Source organism: Gopherus flavomarginatus, chromosome 1, assembly GCF_025201925.1.
Source record: "Gopherus flavomarginatus isolate rGopFla2 chromosome 1, rGopFla2.mat.asm, whole genome shotgun sequence".
In the NCBI taxonomy this organism is placed as follows: Eukaryota; Metazoa; Chordata; order Testudines; family Testudinidae; genus Gopherus; species Gopherus flavomarginatus.
In genome coordinates this window covers 356789810-356803903 of record NC_066617.1, presented here as the reverse complement: position 1 = coordinate 356803903, position 14094 = coordinate 356789810, and the positions used below count along the sequence as shown (strand labels likewise).

General features: G+C 41.5%; 1 protein-coding gene across 7 annotated transcripts in view; it reads right to left on the bottom strand.

The window, feature by feature from the left end:
- The window catches only part of TENM4 (teneurin transmembrane protein 4), a 1003172-nt gene that overhangs the window by 211128 nt on the left and 777950 nt on the right, over positions 1 to 14094 (bottom strand). For 5 of the 7 annotated variants that reach the window (XM_050940297.1, XM_050940246.1, XM_050940262.1 and 2 more), the window contains 3 exons: positions 9955 to 10125; positions 4133 to 4350; positions 2525 to 2735 (listed from right to left, as the gene is read on the bottom strand). In XM_050940297.1, coding sequence (XP_050796254.1) covers positions 2525 to 2735; positions 4133 to 4350; positions 9955 to 10125 — 600 coding nt within the window. The remainder of the gene's footprint in view (positions 1 to 2524; positions 2736 to 4132; positions 4351 to 9954; positions 10126 to 14094) is intronic. The other 2 variants (XM_050940254.1, XM_050940281.1) reach the window with 1 other exon arrangement.

The window sequence follows — 14094 nt, the reverse complement described above, 5'->3', positions numbered from 1 at the left end:
GTTAGTGCAGAACGCACTAGTGCACCCTAGAATTTACACCCTTCTGGTGCAGACTAGTGCACCCACATAGATAAGCTAGTCCTGATGGATGGGGGAAACAGGGCAGAGCTGGAAGTGCAAAGCCTTGAGCCTTACAGGTGGTCTAAAACAAGATCACAGCCTGTGCCCAGGGCCGGCTCCAGGCACTGGCTAAGGAAGCAGGTGCTTGGGGCGGCAATACAAAGGGACGGCACTCTGTCCGCTATTGGGGCGGCACATCCGGGTCTTTGGCGGCAGATCCCTCAGTCCATCTCTTCCTCTTTGAGCTGCTGCCGAACTGTCGCGGAAGAACAAAGCGGCGCAATCGAGCTGCTGCCGAAGTGCCAACGATCTGCTTTTTTTTTTTTTTGGGCTGCTGCTTGGGGCTGCAGAAAAGCTAGAGTCGGTCCTGCCTGCGCCACATGTTATGTGGCTAACCACAGTGCACGCTCGGGTGAGCTTAACCACAGAGGACCAGGCCACCCTGAAGCTGCAGAGCACTTAAAGGAGCCTTACCCAGTCCTTAAGCCCAGTGTTGACAGGTGTATTAGCACAGTATCTTGCCCTTCTACTGCGTGAGTGTATTGATCCAGGGACAAGAGCCTGAATCCAGCTCGTACTTTGCAATCAGTTTGAAAAGTACAGTGATTATGCTTTAGAATTCTCTTCCATTGTGAGAGCTATTACTGGCTGAGTGGCATATGGCATCTGCAGGGGAATCTCTCTCAAACTGGTAGAATCCTTCAGAACAGAAGAACGTTTTTTAAATGGAACCCACTATATGAAAAGCACTTGGGGATCCTTTTGGATGAGAGGTGTCAGATAAAGGTAAAATTTGTTTCAATTACAATAATTTGCAAGGAAAACTAAGCAAACTAATAAAACCACATTGCAGAGTAAGTCTTCCATTTAATAAGTTAAAGAGCAACTATTTCTGGTGTTGCTTAATTGTGAACAGCCTTGAGTACACTGAATTCTGACACTGAAGGCCTGTTCATGTTCTAAGTTTTCATTGCAACAAAATATTACAGTAGCGATGTACTAAATAAACTTGAGAAGTAAAACTATATATTGGAGCCTTAATGATTTTGCTTTAATAAGACCTAAACTTTTAATTAACCTGCCAAGACAAACTGCAACCCACAGCTCTCAGGGAGCTACTGCAGACAGCTGAGACTCAATGCCAATGCCTCTTTGGGGAGAGGAATTAATGGCAACACTGGAATGAGCCTGCTTTATGCAGGAAACAAAAAAGGTCTATTAAACAATCATTGTGGGTAGAAGAAAGCTAAGTGCTGGTTTTATGGAGGAGTCTTTGAATTACAACAAAATGGATATGGGGATATAAACCTGCTCAGTAGGTCGGTCAAATATAAAATTAAACATGACGGAGTCAGAAATAGGTTCTGGTAAAGGATTGATTGTAAACAGAGGGATATAGACCTGGGACAGGTCATACAGTGTGATATTCATATGCTGGAAGAAGAATCCCAGGGTACTGTGAGAAGAAGCAGTCGTTACTCAGTGCCTGGTGCTAACTGATTGCTTTACTGATGGAAAGCCTGGGTGAGATTTGGATACCCAATTCCCATCCATTTGAAAATGTCAGCCTATCTTTTAGATGAGACATAAAACAGGTTCATACAATGGACTTTCCCTCCTACAGTGCTTTTTTGCAAGAGCTGGGGTATTAATTTTGGTGTCCTACCCCAACTCCAATTTGAGTAATTATGTGACGCCAGCAGTTTCAATCAGATACGGTATTCCTCACTTCCTGTCCCAAACTGCTGCTTGATGCTGCTATATGTTGTTGAACAGCTACCCAATTCCACTCCAGAAGAAAAAAATAGGCCCAATACAAACAGAATCCAAATTTCCAAATAGAAGGATCAGGGAGGAGGGGCCACCTCTGTAATCAATAACTCTGGTCTCATCTGCAGCAGCAGGCAGCTTGTCTAGAACATAATTTTTAAATAGGGATTTAATACAGTTATGCCCCGTCCATGCCATCATAGATATGTTAATCTTTACAGTATTTACCATCAATGTTGTGTGCAGTTTTGGTCCCAAGGGAACACTCATTGCCCAAATATCCTCACTTATGCTGAATAGTCCTTTAGTCTGTGAGTAGTCTCATTAAAATCAATGAGATGGGCCAGGACTAAGATGCTACTGAGGCTATGTCTACACTACCACGGTAAGTCAGCCTAAGCTACGCAACTCCAGCTACATGAACAACATAGCTGGGGTTGATGTGCCTTAGGTCGAGTTACTGCAGGGTCTACACATTAGCTTCTCATCGGAGGTAGAGAACAGGGGTCGACTGGAGAGTGATCTGCTGTTGATTTGGTGGGTCTTTACTAGACCCGCTAAATTGACAGCAGGTGGATCGATCTCAGAGCATTGATCCCGGCTGTAGTGTAGACCTGCTTTCAGTGTGAGTAAGGGCATGAGAAACTAGCCCTAAGGTACATAGATCAGGTAAAACAATATGGTAAATCCTTACCTATGGTAGTAGTAAGAAAAGAAACCACCTCGGACTCTTTCCCATCATTGTAGAAGGCCAGATGCCATATTCCTGTATCCAAATACTGGATAAACCCTGTCTCGTGGCTGGACATAGGCACAAAGCCTCTAGGTTGCCGCTGAGGTCCTTCCAGACTCCTCACCTCCTGGGTAAGTAGCCGTCTCCCATCAAGGAGCTCAACAAAGTCAAACTGAAACACAAAGAAAAGATGTTCATTGTATACTTCAGGATTCCAGAAAATGATCACGCTTCCTGGTCCAGATCTATCTCAGGATGGGCAGAAGAGTTTTGCATTAAACATAAGACACCCACACTTATGGAACATCATACATGATAGTTCCTCTGGTAAGTCATGACATGTTCTGATTCAACCTACAAGGAGATGACTGGAATTGTGTCTGTTCCCAGTAGTTTGCAAGATCTCCTTATCTATCCGTTGATCTGCTTCTCTCCGGTCTCCTCTCTCCACTCATTCCTCTCCTCTTGTTTCTCTCACAGCTCCTCACATACCTGTGGGAGCTCTTCTAATGCTCCCAACACACTACAGACACGTTTTTTAATTCATAAAAACCTAATACCAATAAAAAATGTAAAAGAAAAAAATTGAGATTCCCACCTCAATTACAAGACCATCTCTTGCACATGTAAAGCTAAATTCTGATGATGTTGAATCAGCCCTTGTTTTCAACTTGGCCTATACTGTATAAATACAATTTAAAAAAAAAACTTTATATGATATTAGTTTTAATTTCTTAACATATACTGGCAATGAAGTCTATATGCATCTAATACAGTAACAATAATTTTTAATCGCCTGACTTTTGTGATTATAGAACTTTAACCATAAAGTTAGTTTTTTGCATTTTTTCCTTTGCTTCATTCTTTATATAGATGTTGGGTAAAATCCTGGTCCTACTGAAGTCAATCGAAGATTTTTCATTGACTTCAGTGGGGCCAAGATTTCACTCCTTATTTCTTAGCCATGCTCTTAGCAAAACAAGTTTTCCAAGTTTGTCAAATCCAAACAATGTAGGTTATCTATAACTTGTATTAACAACTAAATAAAAAGACTCACCATTTTTTTACGACTCACAGAAAATAATCTTCAAACTATACCTCCCAAACTCACTTTTAGGATAGGAAATTTCAGCATAAAAAGTAAGTTTCATGGGCAAATCAGAAGCACCTGATAATAGGCGCTAATAATGAAAGTGGGCTTCATGCCTATAAACACACACCATGCCTGATTTGGGTGTATACAAGTACTCTGGGACACATGCAATCAGCACTTGTGCAAATAAAATTGTATATTTGGTGTATAACATTATCTGTCTATGGTTCCAACCCGGGAAATCATCCTTATTCAGGATCTGAACTGGTGCTTCATGTTGGTGAATGCATATTCTGCAGCTGTCATGTTGGCACCTATTTTTGAATCTTTGAACCTCAATATCTTCCATGAATCCACAGAATTTTTGAGATAGGTATTTGAAATAAAAAGTGAGGCCATCTACCTTTTCAAGGTACAAGCTACAAGCACATCAATTCTAAGGTAAGTGTTGGTTCGTTGAAATGTGCTCCTGTTACCTGGGTATGTGAAGGAGGAAGGCCTTTCCTGCCATAAATCCCAACCAGAGCAGCCTTTCCTAAAGACACATTGAATTTCAGATGCACTGGATGGTCAATGAACACCTGAGATCTCCAAAAGATACCAGGAGGAATCTTCTGAGTGGCTCGTCGTCCAACATCAATTTCTCCAGAGTCTATAAAAGTGTCCTCTGGAAAGAAACTACTGGGCTTTCCTGCTGAGACATAGAAACAAAAAAAAACCCTTGGATTAGCCTAGCATCTTGTAAGTAATCTGATCAAACTGGTATCTCTGACATTGATCTATCAATGTGGTGACTTCTTCAGAATACATTATGCATCAATTATGATTATGAAAGAAAAATGGATAGGATTACTCCTGGCTACGCTCCAGCTTTCTATTGGAAACATGTATCTTGGAAGAGCAATATGGATTCCAAACGGCCCTCTGCTTAAATCATAACAACAGAGATTGTTAAATTACATTTTAATGTTAAAAATAAATCATCTTACACCACATCACATCATTAATTTATGTTATTTACAGAGAAAGTAATTATTATATTATCACAAAATGTAGTGATTGTGAGTTTCCCATGCACCATGGAGTTGGATGAGTATGTCAAGAACATCTATTTAAGTGATGGTGAATCATACAGGGGGAAACTACAGGTAAAATTCACTGCTAAATTACCAGTTGGCAATTGTGGGAACACTTGGGATGGCATCCCCATTACAAAATGCCTAAATGAAGGAGGGAGACACAGCAAAGATAAAGGACATAATATGCTGCACTTCTATAGTGTCTCCCATTTAAGAACTCAAAGGCATTTTTCTTAGATTTCAAAACAACTCTGTGGAGTGGGTTCTGATTATTATCCCTGTTTTACAGGTGGGAGAAACTGAGACACAAAGATTAAGGCATCAGTTTCTGAAAGAGTCTACTGAGTTTGGGTGCTCACCTTGAAACACTCTAGGCTGATAGCTAGAGGTGCCAAGCACCTACACTTCCAAATGAAGTCAACAAGGGGCTCAGCACCTCTGGATATCAGGCCCTGGGCATCTCAAGTTGGGCAGCCACACACTTAAGCTCTCAGAATTATAGCACGTTGGAAAATGGGGACCCAAGAGAAGCACAGTTAATTAGGGTCAGAGAGGAAATAAAACCCCAGGACTGCTGACTCTCAGGCCTTTGCTTTAATCCCTGGCTCATGTTGCCTCGCCTGAAATTACAGCAAAACAGGAAAAGAGATGAAGATGAAAAATGTCATCGCTTAGGAGGCTGCCTTTATTTTATAATTAAACACACTTGTATTTGAAAAGTATTTGTTAGCATCACCTCCCAGATTTCAGCTTTTATAGGAACAACGAGGGGCCAGGAGAATACCATGTGGACCATCATAGGCTGTCTTTATTACCCTTCGATATTCAAATCAACCTACTATTTCATCTCTTTGCTGTTAAAACCCATTACTATGTGTTTCACAGATCAAATAATTCTAACAAAATGAGAAAGAATCTTTCAGGAGTATAAAGTCATTTATAACAAAATCACGTTTGTGGGAACTTTTTTTTTTTTTTTTAATATACTCTGCATTTGGGGAATAAGACATTACAATGTCCTCCTACCCATTACGAATTCAACTCAAATACCCTCACAATGCACATTTAATGCGAACTGGTAGTTGATAGGGAAATTCTGCAGTCATTAAATAAAATATTTTGCTGTTTTAAATAATAAAAATCTATTTAAATCTTACATCCTAATGTAAACTCCGCAGCAGAAACATCAGGTTCAAACTGTTAAAATGTCATCTTAATTAAAAATGGAGAAAACAGTTAAAATTCATGTTAACATTAAAAAATACCCAATGCTGTTTCTATCTTTATTATGGAGATGAGTCTGCATTTAAGTTTTTTGATCCAGGAAAGCTATTACGCACATGCTTAACTTTCGGTCCCAATGAAACTACTCTTGCTTAAAGTTAAGCATGCACTTAAGGCTTTACTGGATTGGAATCTTATGGAACACATATGCTTCATTATCATTTTTTTCAGAAACATTGTGTTACATAAAGTTCATTAATAAAGGTCTGATTCTGAAAAACACCAACAAAGGAATAAAACCACATTCACAGAAACATGGATCTGCTATTATCATCTAAGCCTAATTTAGTCTTGTCCTTTGCATTCGAAGGAATGATGAAAAGTCTAGACTCCTTATTTATCCACGTTTAAAAATCAAGATTAATATTAACAAAAATAAACAGACGCATCTTGGGGGAATAGGAAATTATAATTAAACCATTTGTAACACTGCCAATATCATAGAATAATATAACTGAGATCAAATTAGTTTAATTCCATGAGTTTTATTTTGTAAATTGGATTATTAGAATTTGCGTGAATCCTAAAAGTCATTTTTCAGGATAATGTCAGTCTTAAGACAGACAGTGTGTGTGTGCAAGGCTCTCTTTCAAAACTTCCTGTTCTATCACCATGGGATGCAAAGAGAGCTGCGAGAAGCTATAAAAAGATGCAAAGACTTCATTTGTTCTGGTGCACATCAAAGATACATTTCAGGGATTATTACTGATGTGTTTGATACACACATGGAAATTAAAATGGAAAGTAAAAGCGCATGGTGTGCTTTCTGACTGTTCATTAATGAAGATGGATTCCTTGTAGTACAGTGAGCGGTGCTTGCTCAAATGAAAAAAAAGGTTCTGTGTTTGAGGCAAAAATGGCCATTCCACAGAAATAATTGTGAAGATTTAAGGTATATGTCTTTTCTTGACTGTCAGTGTTATATACACATATATATGAAAAGGTACTTTTTTTCTGAAGCTCGTCAAAGCAGCTGCTTCATGTCTCCATTGGGTGAGTTTTATCCCAGTGCAAAAGTTCAGAGCAAGGTTTTCTGCACAGGAGTAAATGTCACCCATTGACATCAACAGGTGTAGTCAATGGCTCCAGGGCCGGCTCCAGGCACCAACTAAGAAAGCAAGAGCCTGGGGCGGTCAATGGAAAGGGATGGCACATCCAGGTCTTTGACAGCAATTCGGCAGCGGGCCCCTCAGTCCCTCTCAGAGCACCCATCGCCGAATTGCGCCCAAGAATGAAGTGGTGCGGTAGAGCTCAGAGCCTAAGTGCCGCCGATTGCGGCTTTATCTGGAGCCGGCCCTGAATGACTCCAAACAGAAAAGGATCAGGCCCTGAGAACTGGATATCCAGAAAGAAATTCAAATAAGAATACAATTTCAGTACAATTTCTAATCAGAAACTTTGTCTAACTAACTTGACGCAAAATTAATTTCAGATCTGAATTCCTAATTGTGCTGCCAATTACTTTGCTCTTTCAACACATTACCTTGTACATGCAACACTTTAGTTTCCTTAGCAACTATTCCTAATTAATTCGGTTATCAAAATGAACTGTTTCATTTTTGGGCCCAACTGAGTTTAATTTTAGTGCTGATATAGGCTTTTGATTCAATAAAACACCCTGATCCATCAAAGCCTTTTGTACATGCTTATACGGCACTGACTTCAATGGCACTTAAGCAGAAGCTTAAATTTGCTGAATAGGGATGCACTTAAGCACATGCTAAAGTGCTTTGCTGGACTGGATGCAGACTAGAGCTGGTAACTGCCTACAGCTAGCAATACCGAAATCATTTCAGCACTAAGGAAATGTAAGCCCCAACCGGCCAATTCCACCATAGGAAAGGTGGTCTCTTTGAGGATACTTTTAAGTCAATTTTCACATTTCCAATGATATACATTCTTACTTAGAAAAGCTGTTGTGTAAGCACAGACTGGCTACCATGTTACCACCCTGCAGAGGTAGTTGCATTTCAGTGGTGGACACAGTCACCCCTCCAGAGACACACACCAAGATCTTTATTTCATTTTTAATCAGGAGCAGATCACGCCCACATGGCCACAGGCTCCCCAAGAACAGGGGTGGCTCTCGGTATTTTGCCGCCCCAAGCACAGCAGGCAGGCTGCCTTCGGCAGCTTACCTGAGGAGGGTCCGCTGGTCCCACGGCTTTGGCGGACCCTACGCAGGCACGCCTGTGGGAGGTCCACCGAAGCCGTGGGACCAGCGGATCCTCCGCAGGCACGCCTGTGGGAGATCCACCGAAGCAGCGGGACCAGCGGCCCCTCCACAGGCAAGCCGCCGAAGGCAGCCTGCCTGCCACCATCGCAGTGACTGGCAGAGCACCCCCAGTGGCTTGCCGCCCCAGGCACGTGCTTGGTGTGCTGGTGCCTGGAGCCGCCCCTGCCCAAGACATGCAAGAAGAGCACGCTGAGGCTCTGCACAGCTCTCTATCTAAAGTAGCCCTCAGAGACCCCACTCTAAGTAAAGCTCCCCAGTGCAAAGAGGGCTTGTCAGAAAAGCTGACAGACTGTGTGAGCGTATATATATGCATGTATGTATATACAGACAGAGAGAGAAAGAGAGATCCACACTCCTATTCAGACAAAACTCCTTTTGATTTCAGAGGGGGTTTGCCTGAGAAGGACTGAGAGAAAATTGAGGAAAGACCTTGGATTTGGCCCCTTGATTATTAGATATATCATTTTTATTTTCATTTTGATCTTTGAATAGGGATGGCAGAGATCAAATGCAATATATAGGGATTTAAACATAGCAATTTAAACAGAAGATGAAAGAAAAATAAGCTTTATCATGAGGCCTTTTTGAATGCAGAAACATTCTGTAGTTTACTACATCGTTTAGCAAGCTTTGTCCAGGGTCCTGCAGTTCTGGCTTAATTGATTTACACTGTAATAATTTCATTTGACACTGACCAGTCATTAGTAACTATGTTGCTTTTAAGAAATATGTAACAATGGCCTTCCTTTGCATAATAAAGACAGATAATCCCGTTCTCCCCCCAACTACAACTTCACTAAAACCAGCCAATAACTATAATTCTACTGGAATGAGAGATTTTTGATCTCACGGTCACTTAAATACAAAGAAAAGATGGTGAAGCATAAAGAGCTTTATTAAACTGAAAGCTGAATTCCTCATTTCTTCATCTCCCCTATGTGAATCTTAGAGTGATGACAGCCTTGTGCTTTGCAGCACCATAGGTATTTCTGGCACTGATGTTCTCCACTGAAAACACAATTAAAGTTGCAAAACCCTTGCTTGCTTGTGGAATAGTGTATTGTTTTTGAAATTAGAACCTGATTTTGCATGGTTTTGAGGAGGCTCAGTGCCTCTAACTTCGGTGGGAATTGAAGGCGGTCAGCACCATGCAGACTTTGCAGGATTAGGCCCTTCATCTGGCTGTCCTTGAGGGTACATGGCCATCTTCACAATGCCAACAACTTTTAACAAATATTTTGGTTCTCACAACAATGCCATCTAGTAACCAAAAGAAATACTAGGATAAGCACTGTTGTGTTGCTGTAGAGAAAACACAGTGACAATCCTCAAGGCATCCCTTTAGTTCTTAAGACATGAGCATGGTTTCTCAGGAATATAGCCCACAGATGACATGATGCAGGGCTTTTGTGGCGGAATACTGTACCCATACGAGATGTGGTGCCAATAACCCCTCCCTTTGAATGGCCTCTTAGGTTTGGTTGAGGACATACATCTTATCACCATGTTAATGGACATTAAAAGGATCTGACATTTGGAAACATGACTGATGACCAGCTCTAGACACGAAAGACTGGAAAAGCACCAGACTATGGTGCTGCAGGAAAGGTGGTATGGGAGAGATGGAGTATGAGACTGGATGGTTGGAGTTTAGAGGCAGACACAGAGGACTCACAACATGGAAACACACCAACCATACCTTCACTGGATCCTTTGCCTTTCCTGTCAGGTAACTCTAACCCTGTGCCCCCCGAGGGATATAAGGAGACGTCCGTTGGCACTGGCCAACTGCTGGCTGTGTCTTCCGTGATCTCATACATCTGCCCTTCCATCGGCTGCAGGTGCCAGTTTAGGCCAAACAGGTGCATGGCTGTAGTGAGCAATGAGAAAAGTCATCTTTTTCTGCTGGGAAGAGCTTCATAACTGCAGGGGCACTTTGGAGACTATCACCCTACTGCTTTATACTATGTTATTTGACAGCCCACACTGGTTCTGCAATACCATCAAGAACACGACCATTTCTTTGGCCTGGTTCCCCTCTCACACTAGTTTTACACTAGTCTAGCACTGTTTACTTCAGTGGAATTGCTCCTGATTTATGTCAAGAGAATTGGACCCTAGGTCCCAGAATACACCTGAAGTTGGGAGGAAAATTCAGTGAGCAGTTTTAGGGATAATACTTAAGAAGAAGTCAATGTTATACGCACCAATAAATCCAGAGAAACTGAGCCTTTGCTGTGCATTGTTGTAGTCACAAGCTATTGTCCAGGCCCTTAATCATTTTTTTATCCAGTCCTTATACAGGGAGAGACAGTGGGAATTTTGCCTGAGTAAGGACTGAGTAAGTGGCTTAGAGGTCTGCCACATATAATTCATTCTGTTATTGTTATGGTCTTAGTTGTATGTGGATTGAGTGCAAATTCATGTGACTGAGCTCTTGCTGGTACAATTCCAGCTTTCTGCTAATCGTCCTGGGGGTTTAAAAGTGAGTAACAACAATTGGATTTGCATGAGTCCAGGACACAGCTTCTTGTAGGTTTCTGGGACTGCACAAGGCCATCCAGTGTATGAATCTGTTCCATGAAATTACAGAAAGGCGAGTAAAGTTAAGGGATATGACAGAACACTTAAAAAGCAAACACGGGTATGGAGAGAAGCATGCTTATGCAATTAAGACATGCCCCCTGAAAACATGAAGGAAAACAATGTGGCTTCCTGTATCATTCCTTTCCTCCCCAACATAAACATTTCATATTTAATCACCATCCAGCTTACCTTCAGGCACTCAATGGCGAAATGATCTGATATTCAATGCACTTGTAATGACATTTTTCTATTAAGGGAGGGACTCCTATTTCACAAAATAGTTTCTCCAAGAAACTGTACATTGATATTAACATCAGAGCTATTTAACATAAACAAAGAGGATGAGAACAGCACATTTTCACGGCCTACAGATGTCATTTTATTTATAAAAATATGTCCAAGTTTGTCAAACATCCCAATGATGAGTGCTGGGTTTAGTAAAGTCTTTACATCAGAAAGGATCCATTTCAAGTGGCTTGAAAAGGTATCTGAATAGTTCTTTTAAAATAAGTAGTTTGGACATACATAGCAAAATTAACGCTTCTATTTCATAATCAGTTAGGACATCTACTAGCATGAACAGGAGTGTCGTACACTAACATGTAATGGAAGATAACTAAGATGATTGAAATTACGATTCCCACTTTACCATGTAAACAGGGACTGGATTTGTTATCAAAACCCTAATTAATCTATTAAGAAAGAAAAACTCACATAAACTCCCTATCAGATGGGAGAGACTCTCAGGGATATGTTCAAAACCAGAACATTTTTATGCAGGCACACATGCAACTTTACTAACAACAGGAAAGCTGCAGATATAGCTCTCGATTCAAACAGCGAACTTAGCACAGGCTGGCATGTGGTTTTGATGTGAAGGGGGCACCTGGGTTTCTGCAGAAATGCTACATGAGGGTACGATAAAAAAAATCAAGCAGCTCAAGTATGGACGACAAGAACTTTCAGAGAGCTTTAGATATCAATCTTCTTATCCATTATGTATTTATGTACTTCCATGGCCCTCATATCATAGTATCTGAGCAACTCACAATCATTAGTGGATTTTATCCTCATAACATTGCATGAGGTAGGAAAGTATTATCCTCATTTCATAGATGAGGAATTGAGGCACAATGTAGATGAAGTGATCTGCCCAAGTTCACACAGGTCATCTGCAGCTGAGTAGGGAACTGAACACAGATCTAAGTACAAGTCTAGTGCTCGCTCTAGTAGACCATCCTTCCTGTCTTATACCATGCATATTGCCACAGTATTTGAATGTTTACTAGTTAAGATACACGTAAGGGTCATTATTTCCTTCTCTCTTGCTGTCCCCCAGTAGGAATTTATTTATTGTGGATAATAATTGTGAGAAAGCTAAAATGAAGAAGCGAGCATTGTTTTGGGCACATTGAAAAGATTGTGGAAGCAGAATACCTTGTTCTACAAACATGAGCGACTGATTGGAAGCCAGGAACTGCTGAGGCTTCCTTGCACACTGATTTTTTGTGTGTCCCTGGGCAAGCCAGCAGCTTATTTAATGCCTTATAGACGCACAAACTTTAAGGAGAGAAGGGACCATCATGATCATCTAGTCTGACCTCCTGCACATTGCAGGCCTGTCATGGTATAATTCCCCACTCTGAACCTTAGCGTCCAAAAGATGGGGTACCAGCATGAATTCCTCTAAGCTCAATTACCAGCTTAGTACTTGTAGCACTGCCCCAACCAGGAATTCCACTGCCTGGTACACTCTGGTCCCCCCAAAACCTTGCCCGGGGACCCCCAAGACCCAGTCCCTCTGGATCTTAACAAAAAGAAAGTAAACCCTTTCCCTCACCGTTGCCTCTCCCAGGCTTCCCCTCCCTGGGTTATCCTGGAAGTTTACTGTGATTCAAACTCCTTGAATCTTAAAACAGAGAGGAAAATTCACCTTCCCCCCTCCTTCTCTCTTCCTCTCCCAGACTCTCCCTGAGAGAGAAAGTAATCCTGACACAGAGAGAAAATTAACCTCTCTCCCCCCATTCCCTCCTTTCTCCCCACCAATTCCCTGGTGAATCCAGACCCAGTCCCCTGGGGTCTCACCAGAATAAAAAAACAATCAGGTTCTTAAACAAGAAAAGCTTTTAATTAAAGAAAGAAAAAACAGTAAAAATTATCTTTGTAAATTTAAAATGGAATATGTTACAGGGTCTTTCAGCTACAGACACTGGGAATACCCTCCCAGCCTAAGTATACAAGTACAAATTAGAATCCTTTCAGCAAAATACAAATTTGAACTCCTTCCAGCCAAATACATATTATTTGCAAATAAAGAAAACAAACATAAGCCTAACTCGCCTTATCTACCTAGTATTCACTATTCTGAACTGGTAAGAGCCTGTATCGGAGAGATTGGACAGAAACCTGGTTGCACGTCTGGTCCCTCTGAGCCCCCAGAGTGAACAACAACCAAAAACTAACAGCACACACACAAACTTCCCTCCCTCAAGATTTGAAAGTATCCTGTCTCCTGATTGGTCCTCTGGTCAGGTGACAGCTTGGCTCACTGATCTTGTTAACCCTTTACAGGCAAAAGAGATATGAAGTACTTCTGTTCTATTAACTCTTAACTATCCGTTTATGACAAGGCCACAGAACTTTACCCACCCACTCCTGTAACAGACCTGCTAACCTCTGGCTGAGTTACTGAGGTCCTCAAATCATGGTTTAAAGACTTTAAGTTACAGAGAGTCATGTGCATAACCCTCCGCGGAATACAATAGGGAGCCTCACTCAAAGAAGAATCCACAGTTTACACTAGTTTAAACTTGCAAGTGACCCATGCCCCATGCTACAGAGGAAGATGAAAACCCCTCAGGGAATGGATCCCTTGATGAATACCTGTTCTGTTCATTCCCTCTGGGGCACCTGGCATTGGCTGCTGTTGGAAGACAGGATACTGGGCTAGATGGACCTTTGGTCTGATCCAGTATGGCTGTTCTTATTTCTTATGTCTCTGCCAATCTGATCAGGGGAAAATTCCTTCCCAACCCAAAATACTGTGATCCATTAGACCCTGAGCAAGTGGGCAAGACCCACGAGCCTGACACCTGGGAAAGAATTCTCAGGTTTCCCCGTCTATGAAAGGGGGCTATTAATGTTTATTTTCCTCATACAGATGTTACAAAGCTTAGTTCATGCATGTTCGTAAAGTAGGTCCTTGGCTGGAAAGTCTGTTAGAAATGAAGAGTCGTTATAGAGGCTTTCATTA